The sequence below is a fragment of the Drosophila simulans genome, chromosome X (genome assembly GCF_016746395.2).
Source record: "Drosophila simulans strain w501 chromosome X, Prin_Dsim_3.1, whole genome shotgun sequence".
Taxonomy (NCBI): domain Eukaryota; kingdom Metazoa; phylum Arthropoda; class Insecta; order Diptera; family Drosophilidae; genus Drosophila; species Drosophila simulans.
In genome coordinates this window covers 17,301,771-17,328,687 of record NC_052525.2, presented here as the reverse complement: position 1 = coordinate 17,328,687, position 26,917 = coordinate 17,301,771, and the positions used below count along the sequence as shown (strand labels likewise).

Sequence of the window (26,917 nt, the reverse complement as noted above, 5' to 3'; positions counted from 1 at the left end):
AGTAAATACACAAATCTTGAATATTACATTTAAAAATGTAATATTGAGCCTTCATTTTTTTGGCAAATGCAAAAACTAGGCCAATGGCACTGCATATTTGATTTTGCCAAACAGTAGCGACTGGAACATGGTAAATTATTCGTGTATGTGCGTCAGTAATCGGCATCCTCTGTTCTTCCCGTGCCTTGTCGGCCGCACAATCTTCAATTAACCGATACGAGATGTTCGACAATGGGCAACAAGCAACCGATTCCGGGTAATTTTTAGAGACTTTCCCGACGGAGTTGCTTACAAAAAGGTAAGCGATGACGGAAGCCCATTGACAGTAACATTTGGCCCTCAGCCACGGCCACAAAGGCGGCTTCCTTGCAACATTCTTACCTTTTTACCCTAAGCACAGTGATATTGTTTTAATTTTTTTTTTGATTCAATTGGATGCGAGCATGAAATTCAATTTGGTGCAGACACTGGTCTTCACTTTGTGCCTCATCAGCGTGCAAATATATGGCATTCAAGGTGCTTAAGTGAAATGGAAAATCAAATCAAAATTTAAAGTTAAACTTAAAGTTTAAATAAGTATATACTTGGTGTTTCAAAATTATAAAATATTCCTCAACGTTCAAATCGGTGAACTAAAGTGCCAATTTGTGCGAGGCAAATGAATAATATTGAACTATATTGGCATTTAAACACATAAAACCAATAATAAAATACCAAAAAGTTGACACTAAAAATAAAAATATATTTTTGAAATAACGAACAAACATATTTTAAGCCCAATGAATGGTACAACTGGTCTCTTAACTGAAAATAAATGTACTAAATCTATATATCAATTTAATTAATCTATAAATTTACTCTTCCAAATCTAAAACATTTGAGAGTTGGGCCATAAATCATAAATAAATTCTGAATGCCAAAAAAAATTGTTAAAACTAATTAACTAAGCTTATGCTAGTGAATATGAAATTTGCATTAAATCACAGTTTGCTAACAACACCAACAGATGCCAGTGGCAAGCGGATTGTGAGCAAGTACGAACGCATCATGCAGATGTATCCGCAGCTCTCCACCGGCGCAGGTGAGTCCTCGCAGTGGCGGGCGGCCGAGAAGGACAACCAGCGGCATCCTTGCAGACGCGACTGCGCCGACAAGCAGCCGATGACCTGCTACTACTACATGGTGGTCCACTACGACGACACGATGGCGGAGACCTGCAAGCGCTACCTCCAGGTGAGATGGGGATCTCGAAGATCGCCAGGAAACTGTAGTTGCAAGCCTAAAAATAATATTGATGCAGTCGAAAGAGGCATCTTGAGATTACTGCATAATTTCTATTACCCATGAGGAGATTATCACTTTTACCATTGTGGATAACTTTTATTTGATTAACAAAACCAAAGCATATGACTGTAGTTTCTATCTAAAAAAAGTATCTGGACTTATGTGTATTGTATGGTTTACTTAAGATATCCAGCAAGATGTAGACATATTGAAGAGTTCTTATTTAGATTTCACAACTTGACAGCTCAAGGAGCCAACCCTCCGTATCTGCAGAATTGTTTGTCCAAGATGTTGAAAGGCACGTGCCTGTGGATTCATATGGACATTGGTTAATGATAATGGCCACGAGCCTGCTTATAGCTTCCAGGGATTATACCTACTTAATAATCTCTTGTATATTGGCAGTCCAAATTCCGCTTCAAGCTGAGCGGCAAGGAGTTCATCGACGGGATTGCGCTGGCGGCGCAGCTGGCGGCGAACGACGACTGCAAGTACGCCGATGGACTGGAGAGCGAGGTGATGGTGGTCAATGGCCAGCTGCCGGGGATGAACATCGAGGTGTGCTACGGCGACACCGTGGTGGCGGACGTGATCAACAGCATGCACGAGACGACGACGATCCACTGGCACGGGATGCACCAGCGACTGACGCCCTTCATGGACGGAGTGCCCCACGTCACCCAGTACCCAATCGAGGCGGGTCAGGCGTTCCGCTACCGCTTCGAGGTGGATCACGGCGGCACCAACTGGTGGCACAGCCACACGGAGCACCAGCGGGCCTTCGGACTCGCTGGGCCACTGGTGGTGCGAATGCCGCCCAAGCTGAATCCCCACGCGCATCTCTACGACTTCGACATGTCGGAGCACGTGATCATGATCCAGGACTGGGTGCACAACTTCGTGGAGAGCGTGGCCGAGAACATCCTGATCAACGGACGGGGCAGGAACCTGAAGAAGGGCGTCAAGGCCGCCAAGCCCACGCTCTACGCCCACTTTCCGGTGGTCAGGGGCGGACGCTATCGCTTCCGGGTGATCTTCAACGGTGAGTGAAGTTAGGGCGCTTTGGCAATGGATTTGAGTTCATCCTATGTACATCCATTTGCAGGCGTTTCGAACTGCCCGATCAGCTTCAGCATCGATAAGCACGACCTGGTGGTGATCGCCAGCGATGGCAACGACATCGAGCCGGTGGAGGTGCAGCGGATCATGTTCCACGGCGCGGAGCGCTTTGACTTCGTGCTGCACGCCAACCAGGAGGTGGGCAACTACTGGATTCGGGTGAAGGGCTACAGCTTCTGCGCGAAGAACCAGCTGCATCAGGAGGCGGTGCTGCACTACAGGGACGCGGATACCCGGGCGCTGGACACGCACACCCTGAGCTATGCCTACGATGCGCCGGGCAAGACGCTCAACGAACTGGGCGACGATGCGAGTGGTGCGCGCGCTGGGAATAGCATATCGTTGGCCAATCTCAATGCCCAGCGACCGGAACCGGAAGTGGCGCCATCCGTGACCTTCTACACCAGCATGAACGCGTTCGAGGTGCGGCAGGGCGAGGGATTCCGCTTCCAGATGGACGACATCAGCTTCAGCATGCCCAAGATGTCGCTGCTGCAGACGCGCAACCTTGGCGTTGGCCAGTTCTTCTGCAATCGCTCCCAGCAGGCGGATCTCGGATTCAATTGCCGCCAGCGGCACTGTCAGTGCTCCAACGTCATCCAGGTGCCGGCCAACAAGCAGGTGGAGTTCGTTATCTCCAGCCTGTCGCAGACGCCGCATCCCATCCACCTGCACGGCTACACATTCCGTGTGGTCGGGATGGGAGTGCTGGGGGAGCAGAAGATTGGCCAGATCGAGCAGATCGACAAGAAGACGCCGCTGCCGCGACGCGCTAAGGGTGCTCCGCTAAAGGACTCCGTCCAGGTGCCCGCGTTCGGCTACACGATTCTGCGGTTCTACTCGAACAGTCCCGGCTACTGGATGTTCCACTGCCACATATCGCCGCACTCGGAGAACGGAATGGCCGCCGTGGTGCGGGTGGGCGAGGATGTCGAGATGAAGATGTGCCCGGTGAGCAACTGCGGTCTGTGCAGCTCGGTGGCCTAGTGGGGTTCCTGGGCCCGGAAGTTAGCTCTCCAATTCCAGTATAAGCAATAAAAACGTTAACTTTTAGCTGGCATTATTTCGAATGGATTGATTTTGAGCGGTCGAATTTGTTTTACAGGCAACATCATTTAAAGTAATTATCATTAAGTCATGGGTTCAGTTTCTGTTGAAATCATTAAAAAGTCTGCTAAATGGCCTAATCTAAAATATTAGCAATCTCCGATTTATAATTTCGAATTGCAACATAGCGCTTTTCGAATCTATCGATACTTATCGCTTTGAAAACTGACAGCTCCAACTATCGTGCACGTTAACGGCACACCTATCGCTTAAAAATCAAATGTAAATAAATAAATATTCAAGGAGCGTACAAAAATGCCAGTTAAATCAAGTGACAGCGACTCCGATTCCGAGGATGACGCCCAGATGCGCCAGTTCCTGGAGGCGGCGGACACCACGTTGCTCACAAATGCCATGTATCAATCGCAGCCAAAGGAGAAGGCGCATGAAGCAGCCAACGAGGAGCAGCCGGTGGCCCCCAGGAAGAACGAAGCACCACCGGTAAAAAGTGAACGCTACGTGGAGGATCAGGACGCACCTGCCAGCGATCTGCAGATCTCGCAGGAGATGCAAACGCACATTTGGCGCAGACTGAGCGGCATAATCCAGGCACAAATCGAGTTCTCTCTGGATGCACCCAAAAGCGTGGGTAAACAGAAGCCCCCACCCGACAAAGTTAAGCTCGTGTCCAATGCCGATTGCTACTTGATCGCCGATTTGGTGGTGGAAGGTCCTGCAGGTCCGAAAAAGAAACCTACCATAAGGAGACGGAACCCCGAAGAAGACCAATCGGCGCCTGAAGCTCTGGACTCTGTGGTTGTCACTGGCAACTCCATACTGGAAGGCAGGGACCTGCTAGCGTGGGCCCAGAAAAAAACGCGCCACAACAAAGTCTTCCAGTACAGAGCAACCGATCCGAATGCAACCAAACTAGTGGCCATTGAACCCACCAACGAGTTCACCAAGCGGAGGCGACAAAACAACTGGAACGAGTCGAGGATTAGCAAAAAGATGAGCAATAAACAAAACAAGTAATAAAAACTATTTAATTAGTACGTTTCTTTGAGCTTAACTTAACTTAACCCTAGAGATCTTATTCGTTTTATAAAAAGTGTGAAAGATTTGAATACTAGGGATATCTCCGTGTGAGATAATGAAGTTATCCCAGCAATTTTAACAATTACGTCTCAAAAGTGGCGTGAAAGTTGCTAACCGTGGCCCCATTGCCATTTCCATTGCCGCCCGTGCTGCCATTGCCGCTGGTCCCCGTCATGTTGGAGGTATTGGACGATATCTGGCCATCGAGCAGGCCGTACAGCATCTGCTGGGAGCTGACTGTGCCACTGGAGCCCGTGCTACCGCCCAGATCCTGCAGCATATCGCCCATGGCCATGCCGCCTATGCTCTGGCTGCTGCCGGTGGCGCTGTTGTCCAGGATGTTGAGGAAGTCGTGACCGTTGAACTCGTTGTGCTGCTTCTGCATGCTGCTCTGGCTCTCCTTCATCAGCTTGTCGTACTCCTGCAGCACACTGTTGAACTCGGCGATCTCCACGCGATTCCTGGCCAGCACCTTGTGTTTGTAGTAGTTGTGCACCTGAGTGAGCGAGGTGCCCGTTTGGGCGAAATGGGCGCGCTCAAGTGGAACCAGCTGCAGCACCGTGGATTTCTGCAGCCGCGGCTGACTGTCATAGTAGCCGCGATACTCGCCGATGAAACTGCGCAGGAACTCCTCGGTGGCGTCCGTCAGCAGCTGCACCGCCGACTCGGAACAGTCGGTGAAGCCGGCCAGGCGCAGCATGCCGCACATCACTTTGCGCATCGCCTGGCGGCAAGCACTGCTGGGGATCTCCGGATACGCCTCCGGATCCCCGCGGGAGTAGGCTGTGTCCACGGTTGGTGTGAACCAAATGGGCTTCTGAAACTTTTGGCTGCCCACCAGTTCGGCGGCATTCTCCGGCGGAAAGTCCACTTCCGGTATCATTAGGCACGGATTCAAGAGGTAATTGGAACTTCCCTATGAATTCAATGGGTAAATTAGGTAAATACTACGGTTAAACAACCAAGAACTTGCATTTTTGTTGGAGTACGTTTCGATGAGGGACTGCAGCACCTCGGTTTGCTTCATCACCTCGATGGTCTGGGTGACCAGTGCGCTCCTCAGCTCCAACTTGTGGCTACATGGAATATATGGTTAGTTTACCGGCTGCGTTGAAGCTTTTCTTTCGATTTATTTACTGCTTTTCTTGCGGTTGCGGATCTCCGCGCTGCCGAACCTCGTCCAGCTTCAGTTTCTTGGCCGCCGTGGGCACGTATTTGTCCGGCGACAGTTGGCCGCCGTCTTCCTCTGCGGGCAGCGAGCCCCAGTGCTCCATGTTTATTCCGCTTAAAAACCTACGTACAACATTAACTTAACAATAATTTGTTGTTTACTAATCGGGCCCCAAAATAACATGGTTGGTTATCGGGACTATCGATAAGATGGCTTGCGCTGGGGAACGAAATACTCAACTCATTGAACTAAACAGCTGATTGTCGGTAAAAATCGGCACGGCCTGCTGCGGCATCTGGCAACGTTGGCCCCGAACGTTTCGTTTTCGATAATCAGAAAGCGCTGTCGTAGCTAAAGTAAATAAAAGTTAGGATAAAATAACAACAATTTGGGAAAAACCCCATACTCAGGACAGCTGGTTCTGGAAATTAGGTCGCGCTTGTATTTTTGTGTCTCACGTCACACACACATGTATTCGTTTTTTCGGCCGCTTTGACAAATGGCAACGCCACTGCAGCTGGACACGCACACAAGCATAAAATGTAATTATTTGTTTTCGTTTCACGAATTTCAAAGGTAAAAACCGATCGCAATACGTGGTGGACAAGATAACGCAGCGACGCAGACGACGAGTGGGACTGTCCGGCGGATTGGCGGCAGCGGGATACGGCGGATACAACGGCAACAAGATGCACCAGGAGCACATGGACCTGCATGAGCCCGTGGACTTGAACAAGGTGAGTCTTTTCTAATGGGAATCGGATAGGAAGCCCCATTCTACTGCCAAATTTTCCCTCTTTCCTGCAATCCCCTGCTGATGCGGATGTCCATCAGTCCCTGGACGAGATGACGCCGGAGGAGCGAATGCGGTAAGTGAAGGAGTGGCCTTCGAAAATCCTCTAAATCATGACAAATTTTCGGATATCCAATCCCACAGGGTGCAGCACCAACTGATGGTGGAAAAACATCGCGGCCACGATGCCATGCACTCCGAGATGGTGATCATTCTGTTCGTCACCCTGGTCATTGCCCAGATCATCCTGGTCGAGTGGAAGAAGCGGCACTACAGATCCTACGCTTTCGTCACCCTGCTGGCCATGTGGCTCATTCCGCTGATCATCTCCTGCAGCTTCGGCTGGCTGCGCTTCATAATCATCTGGCTGGTGTTCACCTGCATCACGGCACTGGTTATGCGGCGGGCCATCAGCAAGCCCATCCAGGGCACAACGCCTAGGTGAGTCATCGCAGATAAGAACGGCGCCCGACGAAGGCCAGATAATAACCCATAAAATCCAATTTCAGGCTGGTCTACAAGTGGTTCTACTTCATCTACAAGCTCAGCTATGGCCTTGGCCTGGTGGGCTATCTGGTGATCATGGCCGCCTTCCTGGGCATGAACTACATGTTCTCGCAGCCACCAAACACCTGGATGGATGTGGGCCTGATGTTCTGCTTCTACGGGCTGTACATCGGCGTCCTGGGGCGTGATATATCCGAGATATGTTCGGATAAGATGGCGGCAGCTATTGGCGTAAGTTCACCATTGGCCAGATACTCAGTTGGAATCTTCTAACCCTCCCGTTTGTCACACAGTACTACACACCTCAGGGCATTCCCACCCGACACCTTGATCAGAATGTCTGCGCAGTGTGTGGCAATCAGTTGCTGGTCTCGGAGAAGGAAGAGGGCGTCATTGAGAACACCTACAAGCTGTCTTGTAACCACGTATTCCACGAGTTCTGTATACGTGGCTGGTGCATTGTGGGCAAGAAGCAGACGTGTCCCTACTGCAAGGAAAAGGTCGATCTCCAGAAGATGTTCCGCAATCCGTAAGCCATTCAGAGCCAGCCGATTGACTAGCCTACCTAATATTGTTTCTCATTTAGCTGGGAGAAGCCGCACGTGTTGTACGGTCGCCTGCTGGACTGGATTCGCTGGCTGGTGGCCTGGCAACCGCTCATCTTTTTCATAGTACAAGGCATCAACTGGATGCTGGGACTGGAGTAGATCCTGATCTCGGCACTGGCTTTCCTCGGCGTCTAGTCAAGCACACACACATCGGATTAAGTCCTGCACATGTAACCACACGGAAAACACGATGATGGAGAAACAACGACAGACCAACCTGGAGGGGCTGCGAAACACCCGCACCACTAGCACCGTCGCCGTTCATTCCCCCGCTCCCCTCCACGTCTCCATTACATGAACCTGAACCATGATGACGATGACGGATGAAAGATCTGTAGACGAATGCCATTGCCATCCAATCTGTTTGCGGGTTTCCAGTTCTGTGTGTGGTTTGCTTTTGGGCACCCAAATTTTCCTTTTCCATTGGAGTCTTTAATCGAAACGTAAATGCAATTTTGGATATATGTATCTATATCTATATATTATACATAGCTATGTATTTATGTACATATGTGTGCCTGTGTGTATGCCTCCTAGGTATTATTACCAATTTTATTTTCTTGATTTTACTTAATTGCACTGGAGCTGGTTAGAAATATACATATACCAAAAAATCTATTGATAAAATACTTGAAACTGTTTCACTTTCACTGCGCAAGGGGAAAGCTTATTAATTATTTATTTGTCTGGATTATACAAGTTCCATTGACCACCAGCATTGCTGTCTCTTTCGATTTCGCTCGGCTCTTGGGAGCCTCTTAAGTAATCTCCTTTGAATTAACAAGTATCTCGCTTTATTGTAAGTTTTGATTTTAATCTTAAGGCAACAACAATAACAAAGGGTAAGAGAAAGAAACCTGAAAGATCTGAGTTGCATAACAGACTAAAATGGACAGAGTATATGCTAAGCTTGGCCACCAGCCGCACAACATCCTGCCGACATTTGGGCATTCATTCAGGCACGGAAAATAGGATTATGACCGACTTAAAGGCGGGGTAACATGAACGAACTGCGTTATACATGTGCTTGTATGTACATCTACACCTAAACTTAGATTGAGCCACCGCTCAGTAGCCGGAGGCTCCGATCATCTTGCGGATCTGTTCGAAGGACAGCCAGAAGGTTAGCGACCACGGCGCCATTCGTATCCAGCAGGGCAGGAAGCCTTTGTACAGCGCCACAAAGCCCTCTTTCGCAACCGTCTGTCGCAGGCAGTCCACGGATCCGCGATAGAGCAGGCCCCTGCGAGAATAACATAGATGATTAAGCGTTCTAGTGGTTAAATGCGGCCATTGGTCACTTACCGGCCATTCTCATCGGTGGGCTGGTTCATGATGCGCGTCTTCACCACATCAGCTGGCGTGCCCATGATCGCTGCCACGAATCCGGCACAAACGGAGGCCAGCACGTGCACGGTGTGGCAGTCGGGCATCTTCAGGCGGTCCATGATCAGGTGCTTGATGGTGTCGTATGTGGTTAGGTCGCCCAGATTGACCAACGCCGCTCGCTGCACATTCGGGATGCTGCCCTTCCACAGGCCCTTAATTCCGCCACGCTGCACGATCTGGCGGAAGGCATGGCCAGCCGAGTGGACTCTCGGTGGCTCGCCCATCAGACGTCGTCGGCCCTCCATCTGGATTTGCACCTTGACCAGGTCAGCGGGCGAGGCAAGCCACTGGGCAACGGCTCCGGCCGTGACGCCGCACAGCGCCGACTTCCAAACCGGCAGAGCCTGGGTGCCGTTCTGTGTGAACTCCTTGCGCATCAGGTCGTAGCTGCAGATCCTCACACCGCTGCGGATGGACATGGGAGGACAGGGAGAAGTCGGGTTAGAACTTGCTGAGCTAATGGCTGATGGCTAACAGCTGCTGGCGCAGATTGGCTGTGGCGGTGATCTAGATGCTAGAATGAGGAGTTTTGGGAATGCCCACCTATAGACGACGTGTCGGTAGAGCGCCGGCGTTACGCCCTGCCACAGCTTCAGGGCGCCCTCCTCACGCGCAATCCCGAAGGCGGTGGCCACCATGCCGCGGTATTGCATCTGGTAATGGTAATCGTTGGGAATCGGTAATTGTGGGTGGTTCATTGTAGTATCTGTATCGGTATCTGTATCTGTTGCAGGCCGAAAAACACAATATTCACATGGAACAGGCACACACACAAACGGATTGGGATGGGTTGGTCAGTGGGATGTGAGTCCTGTATTACTTGGCCGTTCCTATCCCATATCTACTTAAATTTACTTAGCTTACCCTATAAGCCTTGTAACTTATTGTTAATGTATCTTTTCTAACAAAGCTTTTCATCTTAGAATTATTAGCTATTATTGCTTAAAAAATCTGGTCATATCAACGATCCTTTTCTGCGGAACTGAGATTGGTTATTCTAATATGAAACATGTTCTTTGTGGTTAGCAAACTGGTTTCTTTTGATACGATTAAACAAGTACCTACTCATATTGGTTAGCTATCGTTATCATACACTCTCTTAGTAATAAATTGTATCAATACAGTCCATGAATACAAGCAAACAATTAAACCAATCCAAACATTCACACACACAGATGGAAAGTGGGAAGGCGTATACGGGTACAGTGGATGAGCTAGCCGGGGTGGGGGCATGGGTGTGATCTGGGCAGAAGCTGTGACTGATACCGAGCCACCTAGCATAGCGTCTTGTGAGCCAAGGCTTATCAGCATGGCCGTGCCCACTCCGATTTGCCGTATCTCTCTGACGCTGGAAACACACTGTGAAATTTCGGCTCGCTAATCGCGCGATTGGAGTAGATAAATCGGAGGGGCAGCACAATCTCTGGTTTAGTTTGTGAGCTGAGGGAATGAATGGCATGGATGAGGGGGATGTGGATTAGGTTCCGGGGTTAGGAGTAACCAAAAGCCTGAGACAATAGAACAACAAGCGGAAAGCAGTTAGGTGTGGGGTGCCACTCACATTGGACTTTCCCGCCGAGTGGGCGGCTCCTTCGCCCTGGATCTGCAGACGCGTCTTGGTCAGGTCCAAGGGATAGGTCGCGAGCTCTGCAATGGAGGCGGCCACCACGGAAACGATGTAGGTGCAGGCAAATGAGTCCGCGTAGTCGAACTTCACGGGTCGCAGCTGGTGGCGTCCGCTGGAGGGAGCGGGAGTGCTGCTTGTGCTTGACGCAACGGCTGGCGAGGATTCGTCCGTCTTGGCGGCCATTTCCGAGCCGGGTTTCCTATCTGCAATGCACGAGGAGGGGAACACTCAGTAACTTCGTTAAGCGTTGGGTAAACAAGCGCTAAACAAACTCGAGCCAGGCGAAACTTTCACACAATCGCGTGATGCGTGCGGGTGCTGGGCGCTCCGACCTTAAACTTCGTGTCCCGCTGCGGAGCACGTCGATTGCGGTGGATTCCGGATGAGGATGGTGCCTGTGCCAACGTTCTGCTTTCGTGCATTTACATAACAACGTTTTGGCAACGCTTCTCTTGGTTTTCTCCTTTTCGGTTTTGTGGGGCGAAGGCGGGGCACAAAAACAATAACAATCGCAATGGCAGAGGCAAAGGCAATGGCAAATCAAAATCAGAATCCAAATCGCGCTCTTATAAAACACTCGTTGGCACGCGCTGTGCTGGGCGGTTAATCATGTTTGTCCACCCTGCCTGCGAAAGCCGCTCTATTTATATCCTTTATAAAAAACTAAAAAACCCGTAGTTATCAGCGCAATAAAAAAACGCAACAAAAACAAAAGCGATGCAGGCCAGGGTTGCCGGATAGATGGATGCACCTACGCGGCGAGAAATTGGAAATCTAATGTTCGTATTGTTTTCATTTTAAATGCAAATTATTTGCAAATTTTAAAGAACTTGAAATATGTACAGCCTTGTTTTAAGACGTAATTTCAATAATTGTTATCTACGAAACCGTTTTCGGTCTTAGTTTTTCAGTTAAAAAGAATCTGTACAATAATGTAATTTTAAGCGTACAAAAATTAAGAAATGTTTTAGTGTAACATATTTAGTATTACATTATATACAAACTTTTGTAATACTCAGAAGTTTTTGCAGGTGTACAATTGCTTCGCCTTATCTGGCAGCTCTGCTACCGGCAACCTTTCAACTCGCGACAACTTGTTATCGATAAACGCGCGGTAAACTTGCATTTGCGTCCTGCTTTATTTATAATTTTGTCAAGAAACAAGAAAACCGGTATGCAAGCCTTTTTGAAAACGGGAAAATCAACGGCGGGAACCGGAGACAAGAGCCAGGGTGCTCCAGCGGCGCGGCGCAAGCCGCCGGCTCCGTGGGTGGAAAAATAGTGAGTTCACGATTTTGCCAATTTGGATCACATGCTTATTTAAGTGGTTTCTATCCTTTCCGAATGACGAAAACAGCCGGCCACGCAACGTGGATGATGTGGTGGAGCAGTCCGAGGTGGTGGCCGTGCTGCGCAAGTGCGTTGAAGGTGGGGACCTGCCCAATATGCTGCTCTATGGACCGCCCGGCACGGGCAAGACCAGCACGATCCTGGCTGCCAGCCGGCAGATCTTCGGCGACATGTTCAAGGACCGCATCCTCGAGCTGAACGCCTCCGACGAGCGTGGCATCAATGTGGTGCGCACCAAGATCAAGAACTTCTCGCAGCTTTCGGCCAGCAGTGTGCGTCCGGACGGTAAGCCGTGTCCGCCCTTTAAGATCATCATTCTGGACGAGGCCGATTCGATGACCCATGCCGCACAGTCGGCGCTGCGTCGCACCATGGAGAAGGAGAGCCGGAGCACTCGCTTCTGCCTGATCTGCAACTATGTGTCCCGAATTATCGTGCCCATCACGTCGCGTTGCTCGAAATTTCGCTTCAAGGCGCTGGGCGAAGACAAGGTAATCGATCGGCTGAAGTACATTTGCGAGATGGAGGGGGTAAAGATCGAGGACGATGCCTATAAATCCATTGTCAAAATTTCCGGCGGAGATCTGCGCCGCGCTATCACCACCTTGCAGTCCTGCTACCGCCTAAAAGGGCCCGAGCACGTGATCAACACTGCCGATCTGTTCGAGATGTCGGGCGTTATACCGGAGTACTATCTGGAGGACTACCTAGAGATCTGTCGCTCTGGAAACTACGAGCGCCTGGAGCAGTTCGTGCGGGAGATCGGCTTCTCCGCCTACAGCGTTGGCCAAATGATGGAACAGTTCGTCGAGTTCATTGTCCATCATCCGGGGCTGAATGATCCGCAAAAGGCCACAATCTGCGATAAGCTGGGCGTACGTATTGAATGCATAGATAGATATGTTTCCTCTTGTTTAATGCTTCCCTTATCCCTCAGGAATGCTGCTTTCGACTGCAGGACGGCGGCTCCGAGTATCTGCAGATCATGGACCTTGGCTGCTGCATCATCTTAGCTTTAAAGTAATCTCATCCCACTCAGCACATTCATTACATGTATTTTTTTTTCGCGACTGAAGTCTAAAACAAATGGTATATTTAATATGAAATTCTGGTAGTTGTATTTGTGTATAAAACGTAGATTTCATAATGATTAACGGGCGAATCTATACTAAGGTTTTTGGGACTTCACATTCCAGTTGAAATTTAGATCCCCAGTTCGCTCAACCAAATGCAAATGCTTTGGTCTGTTTTAAGAATATTAATTTAATGTAAATGATGTCGTTTCGCTAGTTGGTCACAAACTCAAACTCCTCCTCCTCGCGCTCCCGCTTGACGGCCACTCCAACGCCAGATGGTCCTCCTCCTCCTCCACTGGCACTTCCTGCTCCCGAACCGGAAGCGCCAGCGATGCTGCCCACGGCCGCGGCATCGCTGTCCACCTCCATCTTGAGATCTCCGCCGGCGCCACTGGGCTCGCTCTTAACCTCCTGACCACCGCCGCCCCCCGAGCCGCCGGAGCTGCCGCCCACCGTTTTGGTCGTCGTAGTGGTGGTAAACTTGATGACGGGCTTGGGAATGGTCACCACCTGCTGCTTGGCCACCACGGAGTGTGGCCTCTTCGGGCCATTGGCGCTGGAGACGGGCTTAACCACGGTCTTCAGTGGACGGCCCTCCACCGCCGACTTGGTCATTTTCTTGGGCTGATTAGTGGCCCGCAGCTTGTAGTTGACGCCGGTGAGACAGTAGCGGTCGGGCGGCAGTCGGAGACCGCAGTGCGGCTTGATGGGTGGCAGGGGCATGCTGTTGCGCTCGTCGGCCACCTTGGCTAGAACGTGGCGCTCCAGCGGCCCGGTGAAGCTCTTGTCCAGCGTAACCTCGGTGGCCAGACGAACGTCGTCCAAGTCGATGGTCTTCTTGCGCGCATGGTTAGCGTACACCTTGGCGTCGTCCAGTATGCAGGTCACATAGCCTGCAATGCAAGACAGCATTTAGGAAAATGGGGGGAAAACCTAGGCATCAATCGCCGCTTACGGAAGGTGAACTCCAGCAGTTGGTTGACCACGCGCGGCTCGTACTCCTGGACATTCAGCTCCTTCAGGATGGACATGATCACCTGCGCGTCCTTCGGCACGTGCTTGATTTGGGCACTGATCTTGGCCTTATCGGACTTCTCAGAGCTCATACTTCTATAGTTATCTTGTTTACGTCTGCTTTGCTGCAAGAAGATTGTTTATTCCATTGAAGTTGTGCACGTACATATATACGGGTCTATCGGAAATCGATGCGCTTATGCGATACTATCGATACGCACGTCCAGTGTGGTAAATGCCGTTGGACTGCAGTGTGGCAACTCTGACTCTGACCATTAAAATAAACGCCTAAATTCGAAATCGATTTTAAAATAAAGAAATAAATCTAATAAAGCTCATGGAAAATGTTAAACAATAAGCATATTTCTACCACATCTCATAATACCACATTGGCATAATATGTGGACCAACAAATATGTAACTATCAGAAAAAACAATTTCAAAATATTTCGAAAATAAACGCAACCAGAACGAATTGCAGAGTCAAATGAAAACTACAATTCTGTTCAGTTGTATTAAAGTCCATAAATTAAGTAATTTCTCTCACACGGCTTGATAAGCTTCTTAACAACACTTAAATACCACAAATTCCCGTCAAAAGCAGATAAAAACTGTCAAATTAACGTAAGAAACTTTTATTCATTAAACGTACAGCTCTACATACAATATGCACTATACTTGGAAGACAATTGAAGCTTGTCGCGCATTATTACATTCATATACATTGTACAATGAAACTTTTAGCTTAGATACATACACATATTTCTTTATTATTATTTTAGATACGCTACATGTACGTTACGTGCTACAATAAATTAACTCTTTATTGTTCCGTCTTTTAATCGCCATCTCACCGTGGTCAACATATAAAACCATCCATCCATTCGTCTCTCTTAGATATTTGCAAAATAACGCGCAAACAATTCGCGCACCAAAAACTTGGACGCAACTTTGACTCAAGTCCCACGATCAGTTATACATACAAGCATATAGATATATATATATATACTATATAGCTCTATATAGACTACAAACTAGATTCTTGTCGAAAAAAAAATGATGCTTTAAGTAATATTTTCATTGTCAGAATGTATGCATTTTAAGATTTCGTTGGCGCTCGCTCTGTTTTGATTACTGGGGAGGGCTACCAGGTTCCCTCCTGGTCATGATTTGTGATCTCTATGTCTCTATATCTCGATAGCAGCTGGCAGGGGAGTGCCCCTAGTAGTTGTAGGGTCCGTACTGCGAGCCATGATAGTAGGGTCCTGGGTAGATCTGCGGCTGGGCGTAGTTGGCATAGGGGGGATAGGGTGGCTGCTTCTGCGAGTAAACTGGAAATGGAAACCGAAAATTAGTCACTGGTTATATTAGAGGGTCCGCCGGTTGGACATACCTGGCATCAGGTACTGCAGGTTCAGCTGCTCCTCCTTCTCCCGCTCGTTGCGCAGGCAAACGGCCGCGCCGGAGAGCAGGATGGACGCCAGGAGACAGGTTCCGATTCCTGCCCAGGCCACGATGTACGACCAGTCGTAGGCGATCTTCGTGTTGTCGCGCAGGACCTAATAAATCAAGATATTTATCATTAGTTAATCCACGTTAATCCATGCGTGGTCAATGCAGCTAGCTGGTGTACATACCGTGTTCCACTGCTGGAAGTAATCCTCGCCCACGACCTTCTCCTTCTCAAAGAACTCGACGGTGTGCCAGAGTCCCATGGCGCCGGCGGCCAGGAGACAGGTGACTAGCAGCAGTATCGAGGTGGCTGTGATGGCGCCCGACGACCGCTTCCAGCAGCCGGATAAGCCGGTCCAGAACGCACAGAAGATGGTCACGAAGCTGATGATGAACAGGGCGATGCAGGAGCGGGCCAAATGGAGACGCGAAGTGGCGTCCTCGTTGGCGATCTTCTCGTCCTCCGCCTGCGGGAAGTAGTCGATGTTCGAGCAGTGCGTCTCGATCGGTGACAGATAGGTGGGCACTGCGCAACGGGAAGGGGAAAGGGATTAAATAACTCCCATTTGATGTGCCATGCAGCATTACTCACCCGCTGAAGCTGGCGGCCGCTCCTTGGGATAGCAGATCCGGAACAAGCCCCGTGTCCTCGTGTAGTAATAGTACTTCACGTTCATGTTGTGCAACAGCGACTCCGCATCCGAGTGCTTGGCGGCAAAGGACTGAAATCGAAAGGATAGTCCATATTAGCTAAGTTATGGTTACAAGTGTTTGGAACTTTCCTATCTTAGCTCTTAGCTCTGGCCCTACCCATACTTGTCTTGATAGCTACACATTTATTTATAGCCCGCGGATTAACCTTCTTAGGGAATTAGCGCCGCAATTCAAGCTCACGTCGCCAATTGTTATTCAATCGAAATGTACACACAAACCCCCTCCCCCCCCCCCCCCCCCCCCCCACACACACAACATTTTCAATACACACTCATTAATAAACCCGTTTCCGCCCCCTCGTGGGCGTATCTTGATAATGTGTCCAACTACCTCGCCCCAGACTCCATTAACAATCGCAATCCCAGCGAGAAATACAGACAGTCAGCATTGAACCGCTGTCGATCATCATCATCCGGTCATCTTAACGATATGCGGATGTTCGTACAGTGTGGGTTTGTATATGCTATATGCTATATACTTTATGGAGCTATAGGTGCTATATGGCATATGCTCAAAAGTTGTATGCTATATGGCCCTAGTATCAGATCGTGTGGCATTTTGAACACGTTCCGCGGTTTTCCATTGTTTTTGATATTGTTTTTTTTTTGGCATTTGCTGCTGGATTGAGCAATTCTCTTGGGTTTACGACCCAAGGTTCATGATGCATACATAGTACAGTGCGTTTCTGGGCTGTAAGGCTGGGCCGGCGACCGCAGAGATCTCCATCTGATCATTGTCACCAGGGGTCGTGTCTCTCGGCGGAGATCGTTTGGTAACTCAGTTAATGTAGCGGCCTTGGGCTTAATGGGTTTGCGTTGAGGTGTGCTAATCTGATAATTAAGATCTATCATGATATAACCCAGATATGATCTTTGATCCATGTGAAAGAGAGTCGAGTATAAACACTACTATCCATCATAATTGATGTGGGAATTATACCAAATCAGTCAATATGAATGAGAACATCACTTTTACTCAAATTCATCATAAGTCACCTTTAGTTGAATCTCCCATCCGAAGTGTGATCATAGATGAATTAAAATATGACGCATTTGATTAAATCACCATTGAGTCTCTTGAAACCTACTACTGCCCATTGAGTGTGTGGAATCGTGTTTGGAACACCATGGAACGCCACGTAGTGCTGTCTAGTATTTCGATCCCTAATCAACAGAAATTTCTCTGCGCTGAAATCTGAGTGAAATCCAACTATTCCGAGTGATATCACGTTCTTCACGTTTTGGCACTTTGCCAGAAATTCTACGATTTCGGTTGACGCGGATGATCGTTGGCTTTTCCACCTTTTTTCCAAGTGGCGAGGGAAATCGCATACAAAGAAGAGGCGAGACGAGTTTTTCTCCATCGCAGCCATGCATTTTCATGAGGGGCAAAAGAAATGGAGTCGAAAAACGTGTTTTACTGTACGGTATGTCCGGTACTTAAACAACAATGGGAAATACCAAAAAAAAAAAAAAAAAAAAAAAAAAAATGAAAAAAAGGAGATATTTAAGAGGTGGGGCGTTCGCCGCCCAGTTTATATCGAAAAGAGTTTTCAGTTTTTTTTTTTACTATCTATACTCAAATATGTACATATATGCATCGAACTGGGCGCTTATGTAAATTGCCGGCTGGCTGGAAAATGATTTTCGCTTGCGTAACTTTCGTCTGGAGACGACGATGGTCAGGGCAGCGTGAACTGGTTAGGGCGTTCCACCTTCCATTTCCATTTCCCTTTCCAACTATCCATCTATCCAACTATCCAACTATCCCCATTACCACTACCATTGCCTTCTATTGGGAAATGTTTTCGCTTGGCTCGCAGGGCTACCTCGTTATTAGCGCCTCTTCAGCGGATTAATTTTGTAACTTTCTTATGAAAGTCTTGGGCAATTAAGGGCCCCTCGAACTGGTAATTCGTATGAGAGATCCAACAAACTGAATTGTGCAGCATTCATTGGGGAATCAGAGGCCCCTGAGTTGGATTAGAAACGCATTGGGCTGTGAACAGAAGGGGAGACAGAAATGCCCAGAAATCCGAAGAAATCGGAAAGAGGGTGGAGATGCAGGTGGAAAACGAGAGCGATTCGAATTATCGGTTGGTTAGCTGGATTAATACGGCATACTATATAGATGCAGACACAGATATATATCTATATAGTCATGTGGTTAAGGGGTTACGCATGGCGAGATATCGATTGCGAACAAAACTGTAATGCGAAAAGTGCTTCAAGGTTGATCGCTGATCGGATTGGCACGCCCAGTGCAGCGGAGAAAATATGATAAAATATATGATAAAATATAATATATACAATGCACGTTGTTCTGGGAACCCCAATCAATGCGATTTCATCTGCGGCACAACTTTCTTCAATCGAATCGGAAAGAAAGTCTTGCGAAAGACTGTGTCAAAAAGATTTAATTTGTTGCTGATAAGATAATCACATGAATGGGACACTAAACTGGCAAAAACAGGGATTACATTTTAAGATTTGTTGGCGTTTTGTGCTGCTATAAAAGTCTATAGATGTATTCGTAGTTTGTGAATTGTAATAATATTTAAAGTGATCGTAATGATATTCAAATGATTCAAATTCAAGTTCCCTGTGTGCAGAGGAATTCCATTCGATTGGTGGAACTGCGGAACTGCAACCACTTGGCAATCGGCTGCTCGGTGGCTCACTGGCTTAGTGGTTCGGTGGTTTGGTGGCTTGGTGGTTGCCTCAGTTTCCAGAGCTCAGTGGCTCAGTTGGACACTTGGTAAGCTGGTAAGTTGGCAAGTTGGTAAGTTGGCAAGGCACAAATATTTTTATGACACCCGGGCCGCAGCACATGCGAAACTAGTTTGGGGCCTACAACCTACTGCCAAGAGTGCAGAGCAGACCCCCAACCCCCTCCCCCTTTGCTCCACAAACCCCACTTTGTGGCAACGACGGATGTCGGTGATTAGCCAATCGGACGGCATTTGTGCGGCTGAAACCAGATGAATTAAAGCCCGCCGAGAGCGGCAAACTGGATCGGTTCTTGGGAGCAGGGACAGGATGGACAGCAGCTGTGCTCCAAGTTTCCCCAACTCCAAAACGTGAAAAACAACCTATCGTGAAATGCACTCAAGTCAAGGACGCACAAACTCTGCCCACCGGCGGCATTTTCCCGCGAATGGGATTGGAACACCTCCCACTCGGGCGAAAAAATACCAATGGGATTAGTCATTAGCAAGTATTCTACATATTTCTGGCTAACAACAATTACGCTTTAAAATAAACAAAGTGAATATCTCAAATATATTTCAAGAGTACAATCAGTAAACACATCGTCTGCCGACTAAATTTATTTTTTTTATTTTTTATTTACCTTTTAGTTTTATTCGATCGACTAAGTTATATGATAGTTTATTATATTTCAAACTAAATACTACTTTTCAGAAAACATACTGTTTTCGTATCCAGACAGCTTGTTTCAAAATAACACCTTTTGATTGCCTGCATTTAAGCACCTTTTACGATTTGTGCCCCCATTTTGTTGCAGTGCAGCCATTAATGAATAATTTATAACACACTGCACCCAAGACAATACAAAACAAAAAACAGTTTGCAACAATTCCGATGCACAGACAACATCAATTTAAGCCATCGAACAACTGGTTTCTCTATTTCTGGTTTCTCGATTTGTCAAAAACGGATAAAAAAAAAACAACCAGAAAAAAACTGAAAAAAAAAACGAAAAAAGGTCGTGGGAGCACGACATTGAGGAAAGATCGCTGAGGTATTTCAATTCGACATCGCATTCTTGACACTCCGTGGCCCACACAGATACTCGGATCTTCAGATGGACGGATTGTTAGATACAAAGATCGCAATTACATTTTGTACCATTTTTCGGGGAAGAATCTGCGACGCGGAAGTCGCCGCAATTGTTGAAAATAAAGAGGCGATAATGAAAATGGTAATAATAGTGGGGAGCAGCAGAAACCTGAAACCTGATTGAAATCAAATGATTTGTTTATTGATTCAAGTGGCACACACACGCACCCGATAATCGCTTGAAATTTGGTTAGCTCTGTCCGTCTTCTTTTATTTACTTCCAGCAATTTGTTTATATATTTTTTTTTTAATTTTTTTAAATTTTTTGCACTTCTGCGGGAAGCGAAAGCGTTTTCAATCGCACGCTCAAGCGGTCGCCATAATGAGAAACCTCGGATGCTGCGATCTTCGAGATCAAAGAATCTCGCATGCGGATAATTGCGATGAAATTGAGTTTCGTCTATCGCATAACCTTAATTTTCAATTGCCGGAACCGGATTATTCGCTAGAAAATGGCGATCTTAAGGGTGTTTCATGATTTTTATGGTGAAAAGGGGTATTATTTATGATATAAATATATTTACATAAATATTATATTTCTGCCGCTGTTTCTTTGTGAATCTTGCAAAAATATATCGAATTTATTCAAGATTTATCTCTGAAAAAAAAACTATTTCACAGGTGCTAAATATTTACACGTGGAATCATTGTTTATCAATGGAATTATAATATTTTTGACTTTGTTGCTCTTTAAAGAGTTTGTGACAACTCCCTTTCCATCTCATTGACTAGCTAGAAAGCCATTTGGAACCGGAAACAGCGACCAGTTGCCGATAATCTCCGATTCTTCTCCCAAATTCTCCCAGGCTAAAATCAAAACAAATTCTACTGGCTTCGAGCCAAGTGCAATTAAATCGATGCTAATTCAAGTCAATCGCGGGAAGTGCTGATTAATCAAGCTGGAATTTCACATGATGTCAGCAATAAAATAATAAATTAAGCACTCAATGATGGCGTCAATAGCCATCGGCGGTGCAGTAAAAAAAAAACAAAAAAAATGGGTTCCACTTCAGTTGAAATGCCGTAAAAAACGCGAGGAAAGGTGGCCGAATGAAGAAGCAGAAAAGAAATCTTCTGTCACACACGGCGTATGCGCAACCCCAGCTGAAAATAATTAATTTCACATCGCGAATTAACATGTGTTTGTTTCGCTTCGTCTTTCTGCCGACAAAAAGCTTACTAAGCGTAAAGACCCAGCACGAAATTCATTCATCGCCAAATGGCAGGGAAAACGGCCACCTGGAAAGAGCCGGGCCAACTAAATAAAAGAGCAACGCCAGCTTTTCATTTGATATTTGATTTGGTTTTGGTTTTGGTTTTTGTGTTTCAACCGCTTTTTCCATTGGACATACTCGTATAGATATATGTTTTTGTTTTTTTTTTTTGTCATCGCATTGCATTGCCCAAAGTGAGACTGCTGCAAAATGAAATCGAAGACACGGCAAAAAATATTGAAAAATATTTGTAAATAAATATGGGTTAGGTTTTGAAGTCTCGAAAAGAAAAGGGGTTCCAATGCGCCAGAAATTCCCAATCCTTTGCAATCCATGGAATATCTTAGGAGAAAACTAGTTAACTGAGTAGTTATCTAGAAAACACAACATACTTTGACCTTATGTCTACGATCATCACAGTTTATAATTCATTTTTCGTAGCGTGGGGAGAAAGAAGGGTTTTCTCTTTTCACCGATCGAACAACGAACCCCGATTCGAGTTAAAGACACGACCAAAACGCAGCTCCATCAATTTGGGCTTGGGTGCCCGGGGATACCAGCCCCCCACCCATCCAAAACACCACCATCACCCCCCCCTGCTGACCAAGAAGAGTGGAAGAGAGAGAAACAGAGAGAGCGAGAGAGAAGCACCACCTGCGAGTTAGGGCCAAAAAGCGAAGTGGCAAACCAAACCGGCCAACTAGCCGCATACCAATTTTGAGTCGTCGTGCTTGTCTCGAAAACGTGAAACGAGTGAAAACTCAACTCGAAAACCAGTTCGTGGGGTGGGTCTGCGGAGGGCGAGGGGCTGCTGTGCGATATAGGCGTGGATACGATCCAAAGCCCCAAAGCCAAAGCCAAATGCTGTGGCCTAAGCCAAAACCAAAAAGCGACATGGCTCTGGCATGCCAGCCACTACCAGAGCAGAGTACTTCGAACACGATGGACCCAGCCAAGGAGGAGCAGGATCGGTGGGGAGGGCTAGAAGTAGATGGTCAGGGCGAAGATCTGGAAAATTCAAGGAAAAGGGCAGCCTGCAGGCTAAGAAGACCTAATCCCTACACAGAAGAGAAAAAAATACTATAAACAGTATGCAATCTGATGTGCATATATCAGACAAGACAAGCAATTATAGATATTATAAGATATAGGGGTATCTAAAGGAAAGTAACAACACAGAGCTTCCTTTTCCACCATAATAGTTTCCATTTGACTTCTTTCGAAGAAAACAACTGTAATTAGCTGAAGAAAGGTTGGAAATTATGATATTCTGACACCATCATCGTGATTCCCTCGACTGACTCCCCTGGATTCCCATTCTTTGAGTAGCGCTCATAATCGCTGTGGGTATTTAGTTCTGCACTCCCCCGGGTATGCACTTCATAGGACCCTAGGGTTTCCTGTGGCCAGGTAGCCCATCTCGAGGTACCTGCTGCACCTGAGCGGTGCCTCAAAGGCTCTTACAGGGGCGGAAATCGATGGAGAGCGGAGATATGGAGTTGGAGGAGTAGGAGGAACAAGAAACTTGAATGGGGAGAAGGGAGCGATGACCCAAAATGGGGGAGGTCAAGGCAGACGATTGCTTCTAATGGCTTTATAAGTGCCCAGGCTCTGAAGACTTCTATGCTGGGCGAGATTCGAACGAATCTCACCGCAATTATCGTTCCCTCGATTCCATTGAAACTTTCGGATTAGGCGACAAAGTCGAAAAACGTGCAAATATTTTCAGCACACTTTGAGTGCTTTTCTTCCTCTTCTTCAGCTTTGTTTTTTATTGCTATTTTTCGTTTTTTTTTGTTTAGCTAACTTGTTTTGGTATGATTGGTATGCGCACGCACATCGCCGCGATTTTACACCTATTTCTATAGAGCTCTCGCATCTAAAATTCTCTCGGTTGCACCTACAAGGCGGAGTTGGATTTTCTACAGTGGCACTTCATTAAGACAAACTGCTGCTTATTTGAAAGAAATTAAAACACACATTTGCTGCGATAGCTTTTGGCCCTTTAAGTAGCGGATTATAACTGAGATTTTATTATTTATTTCATAAATAATGAAGTAAGCAACTTAAAATTGAAATGTTGATTACTTGGAAGAATGGGAAGTGTTGTAATCCGCAGTTTGACTGTATTAGCAATGCAAACTGTAAAATTGTGTACTTCCACTTCACCGCCCCTTTCTTCTTTTTCTGCGGCCTCTTCTGCCTGGGCTCTTCTTCGTTTTTTCGCTTGGCTAAGCGCTCGCGTAGAAAGTTTGAACGTTAACGGCCGTTGCCCACCCTCCACAGCCCCTCTCGATCCACACCGCACCACTCCCTCCCTTCTTCCCTACCCACCTCCTTCCAATGCCAGTTGTTCGTGTGTTTGCTTTCGACCTTTCTTCTTCTCCGCCTTGCCCTTTTTCTTTTTCTCTTGGCCAAGCACAAAACGAGCGACTGTTACTGTTACCTCCGTTTGTTGCTGTTGCCTTCGTGGTTGCCTCTCCGCTCCTCTCCTCCCTTTTCACCTACTCTTCCTCCTGCTTCTTTTTTCGCCCTCCTCCTCCTCCTCATCCTCCTACTCGCACAGTGGGCCGCGCACACCTGTTTGCAGTGCACAAATGTCAGCAAGTGCATCTTAATTATCTTGTTTATCTAAGCATCGCTATAGATAAGATTCTCGGAAGAGGGAACACGGATTTTAAAAGATACGCAAAGATGTTTGTAGAGCTAAATGTAACTCCTACTATTATTGGTTAAATATAATACATATTCTTCTCCAGACATAGTCAAACTGTCTTAATTCTTTTTAAATTCCACAGATATTCCTTTCGATGCTATTATTTTTTAAGTATGACAACTTCAATCCTTATGTCTTAAAAGGCTTTTGTGAAATGAAGCCACTTATCTACCAAATATAATAGAAATATCTATCACTATATTATTTATACTTTCCAGAAGACTAAGTCCCTTCGCATTTTAAATATTTCCATCCCAGAGCCAACAAAGTATCATTATATCGTTCTGTGGCACGATTTTGAACCCGATCTTTTCAGATTTCTTAAGCTATTGCCTAATCCCCGCCTGGACCTGCTTTAGCCACATCTCTGGGCCCAATGTGCGGAGCTCGTAAGCGGAGCTAAAGCTCCGTCTTAAGCGGCAGAGTCTTCGGCTTTGGTTGTAACTCTGGCTCTGGCTGTGGCTTCTGCCACGCAGTCGCAGATGCACCGTAAATTTCGGTGGCGCTGGCGCTGGCTCTGGCCTTAGCTGATTATGTATTCCAAGCGGATGGGCCTTGGGTTAATTTGATTCGTAGCCCCCACCTCGATGGCACTGAAGACTAAAGACACTGTAGACTGCAGATTGAAGACTCACCTGTATCTGGTTGCGCCAGACATCGTAGTGCAGCCAATTATCCGTGGAGAAGGCGATCGCCAGCAGGGCGGTGGCGATGATCGCGCAGATCGTCGCTATAGATAGGGTTACGGCCGAGCAGGGCATGCTGGTGTTTTATTCCGGATCTGTTTCCAAATCTCAGCTATTTCGGGGCTATGATACGGGATTTATCCAACGAAAATCCACGAGAAGAAAACAACAACTACAGTTGCTATTATTTTTCTTTCGTTTCGTGATCTCTAGCGTCTTCGACGTCTTCTTCTTCCGCAGCTAGATTCTGCCGCTTCTTCTTCTTGAACTGCTACTGCTGCTGCACAAATACACAGTTAAAAGAGCAGCAACCAGTTTGGAAGGCACAGTAAAAAAAAAGCCAACGTTCGTTAAAAAAAATAATAATTTTAGCAACGGGCCAGCACTAACACACTGACACGGGCTCCACTGCACACGCTCACAACACCACACACACACACACGCGCGCCGGCGAAGAATCTGAGCTGGAGAATTGAGAACGGAGAATCTGAATCTGAGCAGCAAAGAGACGGAGAACTGATAGCCAAGACGTTGTGATCGCAACAACGTTCGCCAGCGGACTGAAAATCGTCGGCGACTGAGCCAGACTTCAGGTAATACCAAATACCCATATACCATACCCATACCCATACCCATACCCACATACCCATAGTCTCAAGTCGCAGTCGGCGTCTCAGTCGGCGTTTCATTTGAGCGCTTTGCAATGCAACCGGACTACGGGGGGAGGAGAGTTAGGAGCAGGAGGCAAGGAGACGGTGCCTCTTCTACCTGCTGGATAAAGCAAAAACAAGAAAGGAGAGACTGTTACGGCAACCCAACCATGGAATACCCTCACAGAATGCCTATATCTCTGTAAATTTGAGGCAAACTTGATATGATCTTTTATAAGCTCATTATACATTCATGTACCAAGTTTCAGATTTTTATATTCGATAACGCAAGAATTGTGTTAATGTGACTTTATGTTAACGCATATACGAAACCCAACACTGGAAAATCCTAACCAAACGCGATGATAGACAAGGCAAATCATGATATCCTGTAAACACATATGCCAAGTTGAGATTTGCAGAAACCACGTTAAATACATAAGATCTAGTAACCTTTTGTTAGGGTATACGCAAGGCAAACAACAACAAAGCAGCAGCCTGTTGATCTTTTCGTATGTTTGTTTGGTATTTGGTATGCGGTGCTGCCTGTGCAGTGGAGTCCCAGTGGTTTCGAAGTCCCAGTCCCAGTGGGCTGGAAGGTAGGACGCGAGGCACATGGGCGTAGGCGGTGGGCTGGAACTCGAAGGGGGCGTTCGAAGGGGAGTGCTGGTGCTCCCATATCTCGACCGTATCGCAGTTATGCCACGCCAGATCGTAACTCTGTCAAAACTGAGCCACATATTTTATTAGCAACATATTGAGATCAGGCTCCTAAAAACAAATACCCATTACACTAAAGGATCATAATAGATCATAATATTCATTACATACGCACCCATTTTAACGCTATTGATGTTGAGCTTGAATAAACATGCAGGAATTTGCCTATATCTAAACGGTTCTTTGAAAACGGGCAGTGATTTGCCGAAATCGACTTGTAAGAACAATGCGTCCAGCTAAAAGAGAGCCATTAACTTCTGGGGCGAGAATCTTTATATTCAGATGCTTAATCTGAAATTCCGCCCACATGAGTGCGATTAGTCCGGCCTTTTCCACCGCCCGCTGCTAATCAGGGCGCAGCCGATTTCTCGCAGTGTGCAATTGACCCAAAGATGCTGCGACTGCGCAGGTAAAAATATGTACATACACACATACATCTCGTGTACAGACATATCCATATAAAGATAGGTGTTTGTGTTTGTGCGGCATTGGCATCTCGCTGCGTCTACTTGCTGTTGTTGTTGATTTTCATCGGCTTTAATGCCTTTGTCTATTTTGGGTTTCTGTTTATGGCGTGGGTTTTTCTCAATTGCATTTTTGGGCGCGCTCTCGACTGCAGCAGCACAAGCACAGTGGCGGGCAGAGAGATAGCAGCGTTTAGGAAATTGGAAATATGCTTATAGAAAGTCGCCTAAAAAATTGAACGAATTTAATACCATAAAGAGGTACAGTTGATTTCTTTTTTAAAGTATAAGTTGGATACGCTTTGTTATTATAATTTTAATATTTTTTATCTTTAAAGTGATATACATAAAATAGAAT

General features: G+C 46.9%; 8 protein-coding genes across 11 annotated transcripts; 4 read left to right on the top strand and 4 right to left on the bottom strand.

The window, feature by feature from the left end:
- Window positions 1–155: 155 nt before the first annotated feature.
- Window positions 156–3,456, top strand: LOC6726305 (laccase). Its single transcript, XM_016172413.3, has 4 exons — window positions 156–516; window positions 1,007–1,233; window positions 1,690–2,326; window positions 2,390–3,456. The coding sequence occupies exons 1-4, from the start codon at window positions 444–446 to the stop codon at window positions 3,388–3,390; spliced, it is 1,938 nt and encodes a 645-aa protein (XP_016039849.1). The 5' UTR covers window positions 156–443; the 3' UTR covers window positions 3,391–3,456.
- Window positions 3,457–3,646: 190 nt separating this feature from the next.
- LOC6726304 lies at window positions 3,647–4,505 on the top strand. The gene has a single exon (XM_002107229.4). The coding sequence runs from the start codon at window positions 3,766–3,768 to the stop codon at window positions 4,483–4,485; it is 720 nt and encodes a 239-aa protein (XP_002107265.1). The 5' UTR covers window positions 3,647–3,765; the 3' UTR covers window positions 4,486–4,505.
- On the bottom strand, window positions 4,483–5,968 carry LOC27207152. The gene is made up of 3 exons (XM_016182885.2): window positions 5,686–5,968; window positions 5,522–5,624; window positions 4,483–5,464 (listed from the first exon to the last, which is right to left on the bottom strand). Exons 1-3 carry the CDS (start codon window positions 5,820–5,822, stop codon window positions 4,631–4,633), a joined length of 1,074 nt encoding a protein of 357 aa, XP_016039848.1. The 5' UTR covers window positions 5,823–5,968; the 3' UTR covers window positions 4,483–4,630.
- Window positions 5,969–5,974: 6 nt separating this feature from the next.
- LOC6740184 (RING finger protein 121) lies at window positions 5,975–8,256 on the top strand. The gene is made up of 7 exons (XM_016180796.3): window positions 5,975–6,075; window positions 6,296–6,456; window positions 6,554–6,588; window positions 6,657–6,953; window positions 7,022–7,250; window positions 7,313–7,548; window positions 7,606–8,256. Exons 2-7 carry the CDS (start codon window positions 6,409–6,411, stop codon window positions 7,724–7,726), a joined length of 966 nt encoding a protein of 321 aa, XP_016039847.1. The 5' UTR covers window positions 5,975–6,075; window positions 6,296–6,408; the 3' UTR covers window positions 7,727–8,256.
- A 148-nt stretch (window positions 8,257–8,404) lies between these two features.
- Window positions 8,405–11,399, bottom strand: LOC6740711 (mitochondrial uncoupling protein 4). Of its 4 annotated transcripts, none has more exons than XM_039297069.2 (5): window positions 10,976–11,398; window positions 10,578–10,846; window positions 9,560–9,669; window positions 8,933–9,421; window positions 8,405–8,870 (listed from the first exon to the last, which is right to left on the bottom strand). In XM_039297069.2, exons 2-5 carry the CDS (start codon window positions 10,824–10,826, stop codon window positions 8,696–8,698), a joined length of 1,023 nt encoding a protein of 340 aa, XP_039153003.1. In that variant the 5' UTR covers window positions 10,827–10,846; window positions 10,976–11,398; the 3' UTR covers window positions 8,405–8,695. The 4 variants fall into 4 exon arrangements, with proteins under 4 accessions (XP_039153003.1, XP_039153002.1, XP_039153004.1 ...); XM_039297068.2 differs by having other exon boundaries at window positions 10,916–11,397; XM_039297070.1 differs by lacking the exons at window positions 9,560–9,669; window positions 10,976–11,398 and having other exon boundaries at window positions 10,578–10,716.
- Window positions 11,400–11,706: 307 nt separating this feature from the next.
- On the top strand, window positions 11,707–13,099 carry LOC6726303 (replication factor C subunit 4). The gene is made up of 3 exons (XM_016172414.3): window positions 11,707–11,924; window positions 12,001–12,868; window positions 12,931–13,099. Exons 1-3 carry the CDS (start codon window positions 11,818–11,820, stop codon window positions 13,015–13,017), a joined length of 1,062 nt encoding a protein of 353 aa, XP_016039844.1. The 5' UTR covers window positions 11,707–11,817; the 3' UTR covers window positions 13,018–13,099.
- Window positions 13,088–14,293, bottom strand: LOC6726302 (transcription initiation factor TFIID subunit 9). Its single transcript, XM_002107227.3, has 2 exons — window positions 14,025–14,293; window positions 13,088–13,962 (listed from the first exon to the last, which is right to left on the bottom strand). Exons 1-2 carry the CDS (start codon window positions 14,173–14,175, stop codon window positions 13,280–13,282), a joined length of 834 nt encoding a protein of 277 aa, XP_002107263.2. The 5' UTR covers window positions 14,176–14,293; the 3' UTR covers window positions 13,088–13,279.
- Window positions 14,294–14,702: 409 nt separating this feature from the next.
- On the bottom strand, window positions 14,703–25,305 carry LOC6726301. The gene is made up of 5 exons (XM_016174123.3): window positions 24,675–25,305; window positions 16,128–16,257; window positions 15,721–16,061; window positions 15,477–15,642; window positions 14,703–15,414 (listed from the first exon to the last, which is right to left on the bottom strand). The coding sequence occupies exons 1-5, from the start codon at window positions 24,798–24,800 to the stop codon at window positions 15,305–15,307; spliced, it is 873 nt and encodes a 290-aa protein (XP_016039843.1). The 5' UTR covers window positions 24,801–25,305; the 3' UTR covers window positions 14,703–15,304.
- Window positions 25,306–26,917: the final 1,612 nt, after the last annotated feature.

Bases quoted from the DNA above. Each gene is read 5' to 3' on its own strand.
- LOC6740711 (XM_039297069.2), bottom strand. From the start codon at position 10,826: ATGGCCGCCAAGACGGACGAATCCTCGCCAGCCGTTGCGTCAAGCACA. The intron at 9,670-10,577 runs GTGAGTGGCACC...TACCATTACCAG, and splicing joins ACTCGGCGGGAAAGTCCAAT to ATGCAATACCGCGGCATGGT. The intron at 9,422-9,559 runs GTGGGCATTCCC...GTCCATCCGCAG, and splicing joins TACCGACACGTCGTCTATAG to CGGTGTGAGGATCTGCAGCT.
- LOC6726302 (XM_002107227.3), bottom strand. From the start codon at position 14,175: ATGAGCTCTGAGAAGTCCGATAAGGCCAAGATCAGTGCCCAAATCAAG. The intron at 13,963-14,024 runs GTAAGCGGCGAT...CTTGCATTGCAG, and splicing joins ACTGCTGGAGTTCACCTTCC to GCTATGTGACCTGCATACTG.
- LOC6726301 (XM_016174123.3), bottom strand. From the start codon at position 24,800: ATGCCCTGCTCGGCCGTAACCCTATCTATAGCGACGATCTGCGCGATC. The intron at 15,643-15,720 runs GTATGTACACCA...TTGATTTATTAG, and splicing joins ACTTCCAGCAGTGGAACACG to GTCCTGCGCGACAACACGAA. The intron at 15,415-15,476 runs GTATGTCCAACC...TTCCATTTCCAG, and splicing joins CCTGCAGTACCTGATGCCAG to TTTACTCGCAGAAGCAGCCA.
- LOC6726303 (XM_016172414.3), top strand. From the start codon at position 11,818: ATGCAAGCCTTTTTGAAAACGGGAAAATCAACGGCGGGAACCGGAGAC. The intron at 11,925-12,000 runs GTGAGTTCACGA...TGACGAAAACAG, and splicing joins GCTCCGTGGGTGGAAAAATA to CCGGCCACGCAACGTGGATG. The intron at 12,869-12,930 runs GTACGTATTGAA...CTTATCCCTCAG, and splicing joins CAATCTGCGATAAGCTGGGC to GAATGCTGCTTTCGACTGCA.
- LOC6740184 (XM_016180796.3), top strand. From the start codon at position 6,409: ATGCACCAGGAGCACATGGACCTGCATGAGCCCGTGGACTTGAACAAG. The intron at 6,954-7,021 runs GTGAGTCATCGC...ATCCAATTTCAG, and splicing joins ATCCAGGGCACAACGCCTAG to GCTGGTCTACAAGTGGTTCT. The intron at 7,549-7,605 runs GTAAGCCATTCA...TTTCTCATTTAG, and splicing joins CAGAAGATGTTCCGCAATCC to CTGGGAGAAGCCGCACGTGT.
- LOC6726304 (XM_002107229.4), top strand. From the start codon at position 3,766: ATGCCAGTTAAATCAAGTGACAGCGACTCCGATTCCGAGGATGACGCC.
- LOC27207152 (XM_016182885.2), bottom strand. From the start codon at position 5,822: ATGGAGCACTGGGGCTCGCTGCCCGCAGAGGAAGACGGCGGCCAACTG. The intron at 5,625-5,685 runs GTAAATAAATCG...TATTCCATGTAG, and splicing joins CCGCAACCGCAAGAAAAGCA to CCACAAGTTGGAGCTGAGGA. The intron at 5,465-5,521 runs GCAAGTTCTTGG...TTGAATTCATAG, and splicing joins AAACGTACTCCAACAAAAAT to GGAAGTTCCAATTACCTCTT.
- LOC6726305 (XM_016172413.3), top strand. From the start codon at position 444: ATGAAATTCAATTTGGTGCAGACACTGGTCTTCACTTTGTGCCTCATC. The intron at 1,234-1,689 runs GTGAGATGGGGA...GTATATTGGCAG, and splicing joins CCTGCAAGCGCTACCTCCAG to TCCAAATTCCGCTTCAAGCT. The intron at 2,327-2,389 runs GTGAGTGAAGTT...ATCCATTTGCAG, and splicing joins CTTCCGGGTGATCTTCAACG to GCGTTTCGAACTGCCCGATC.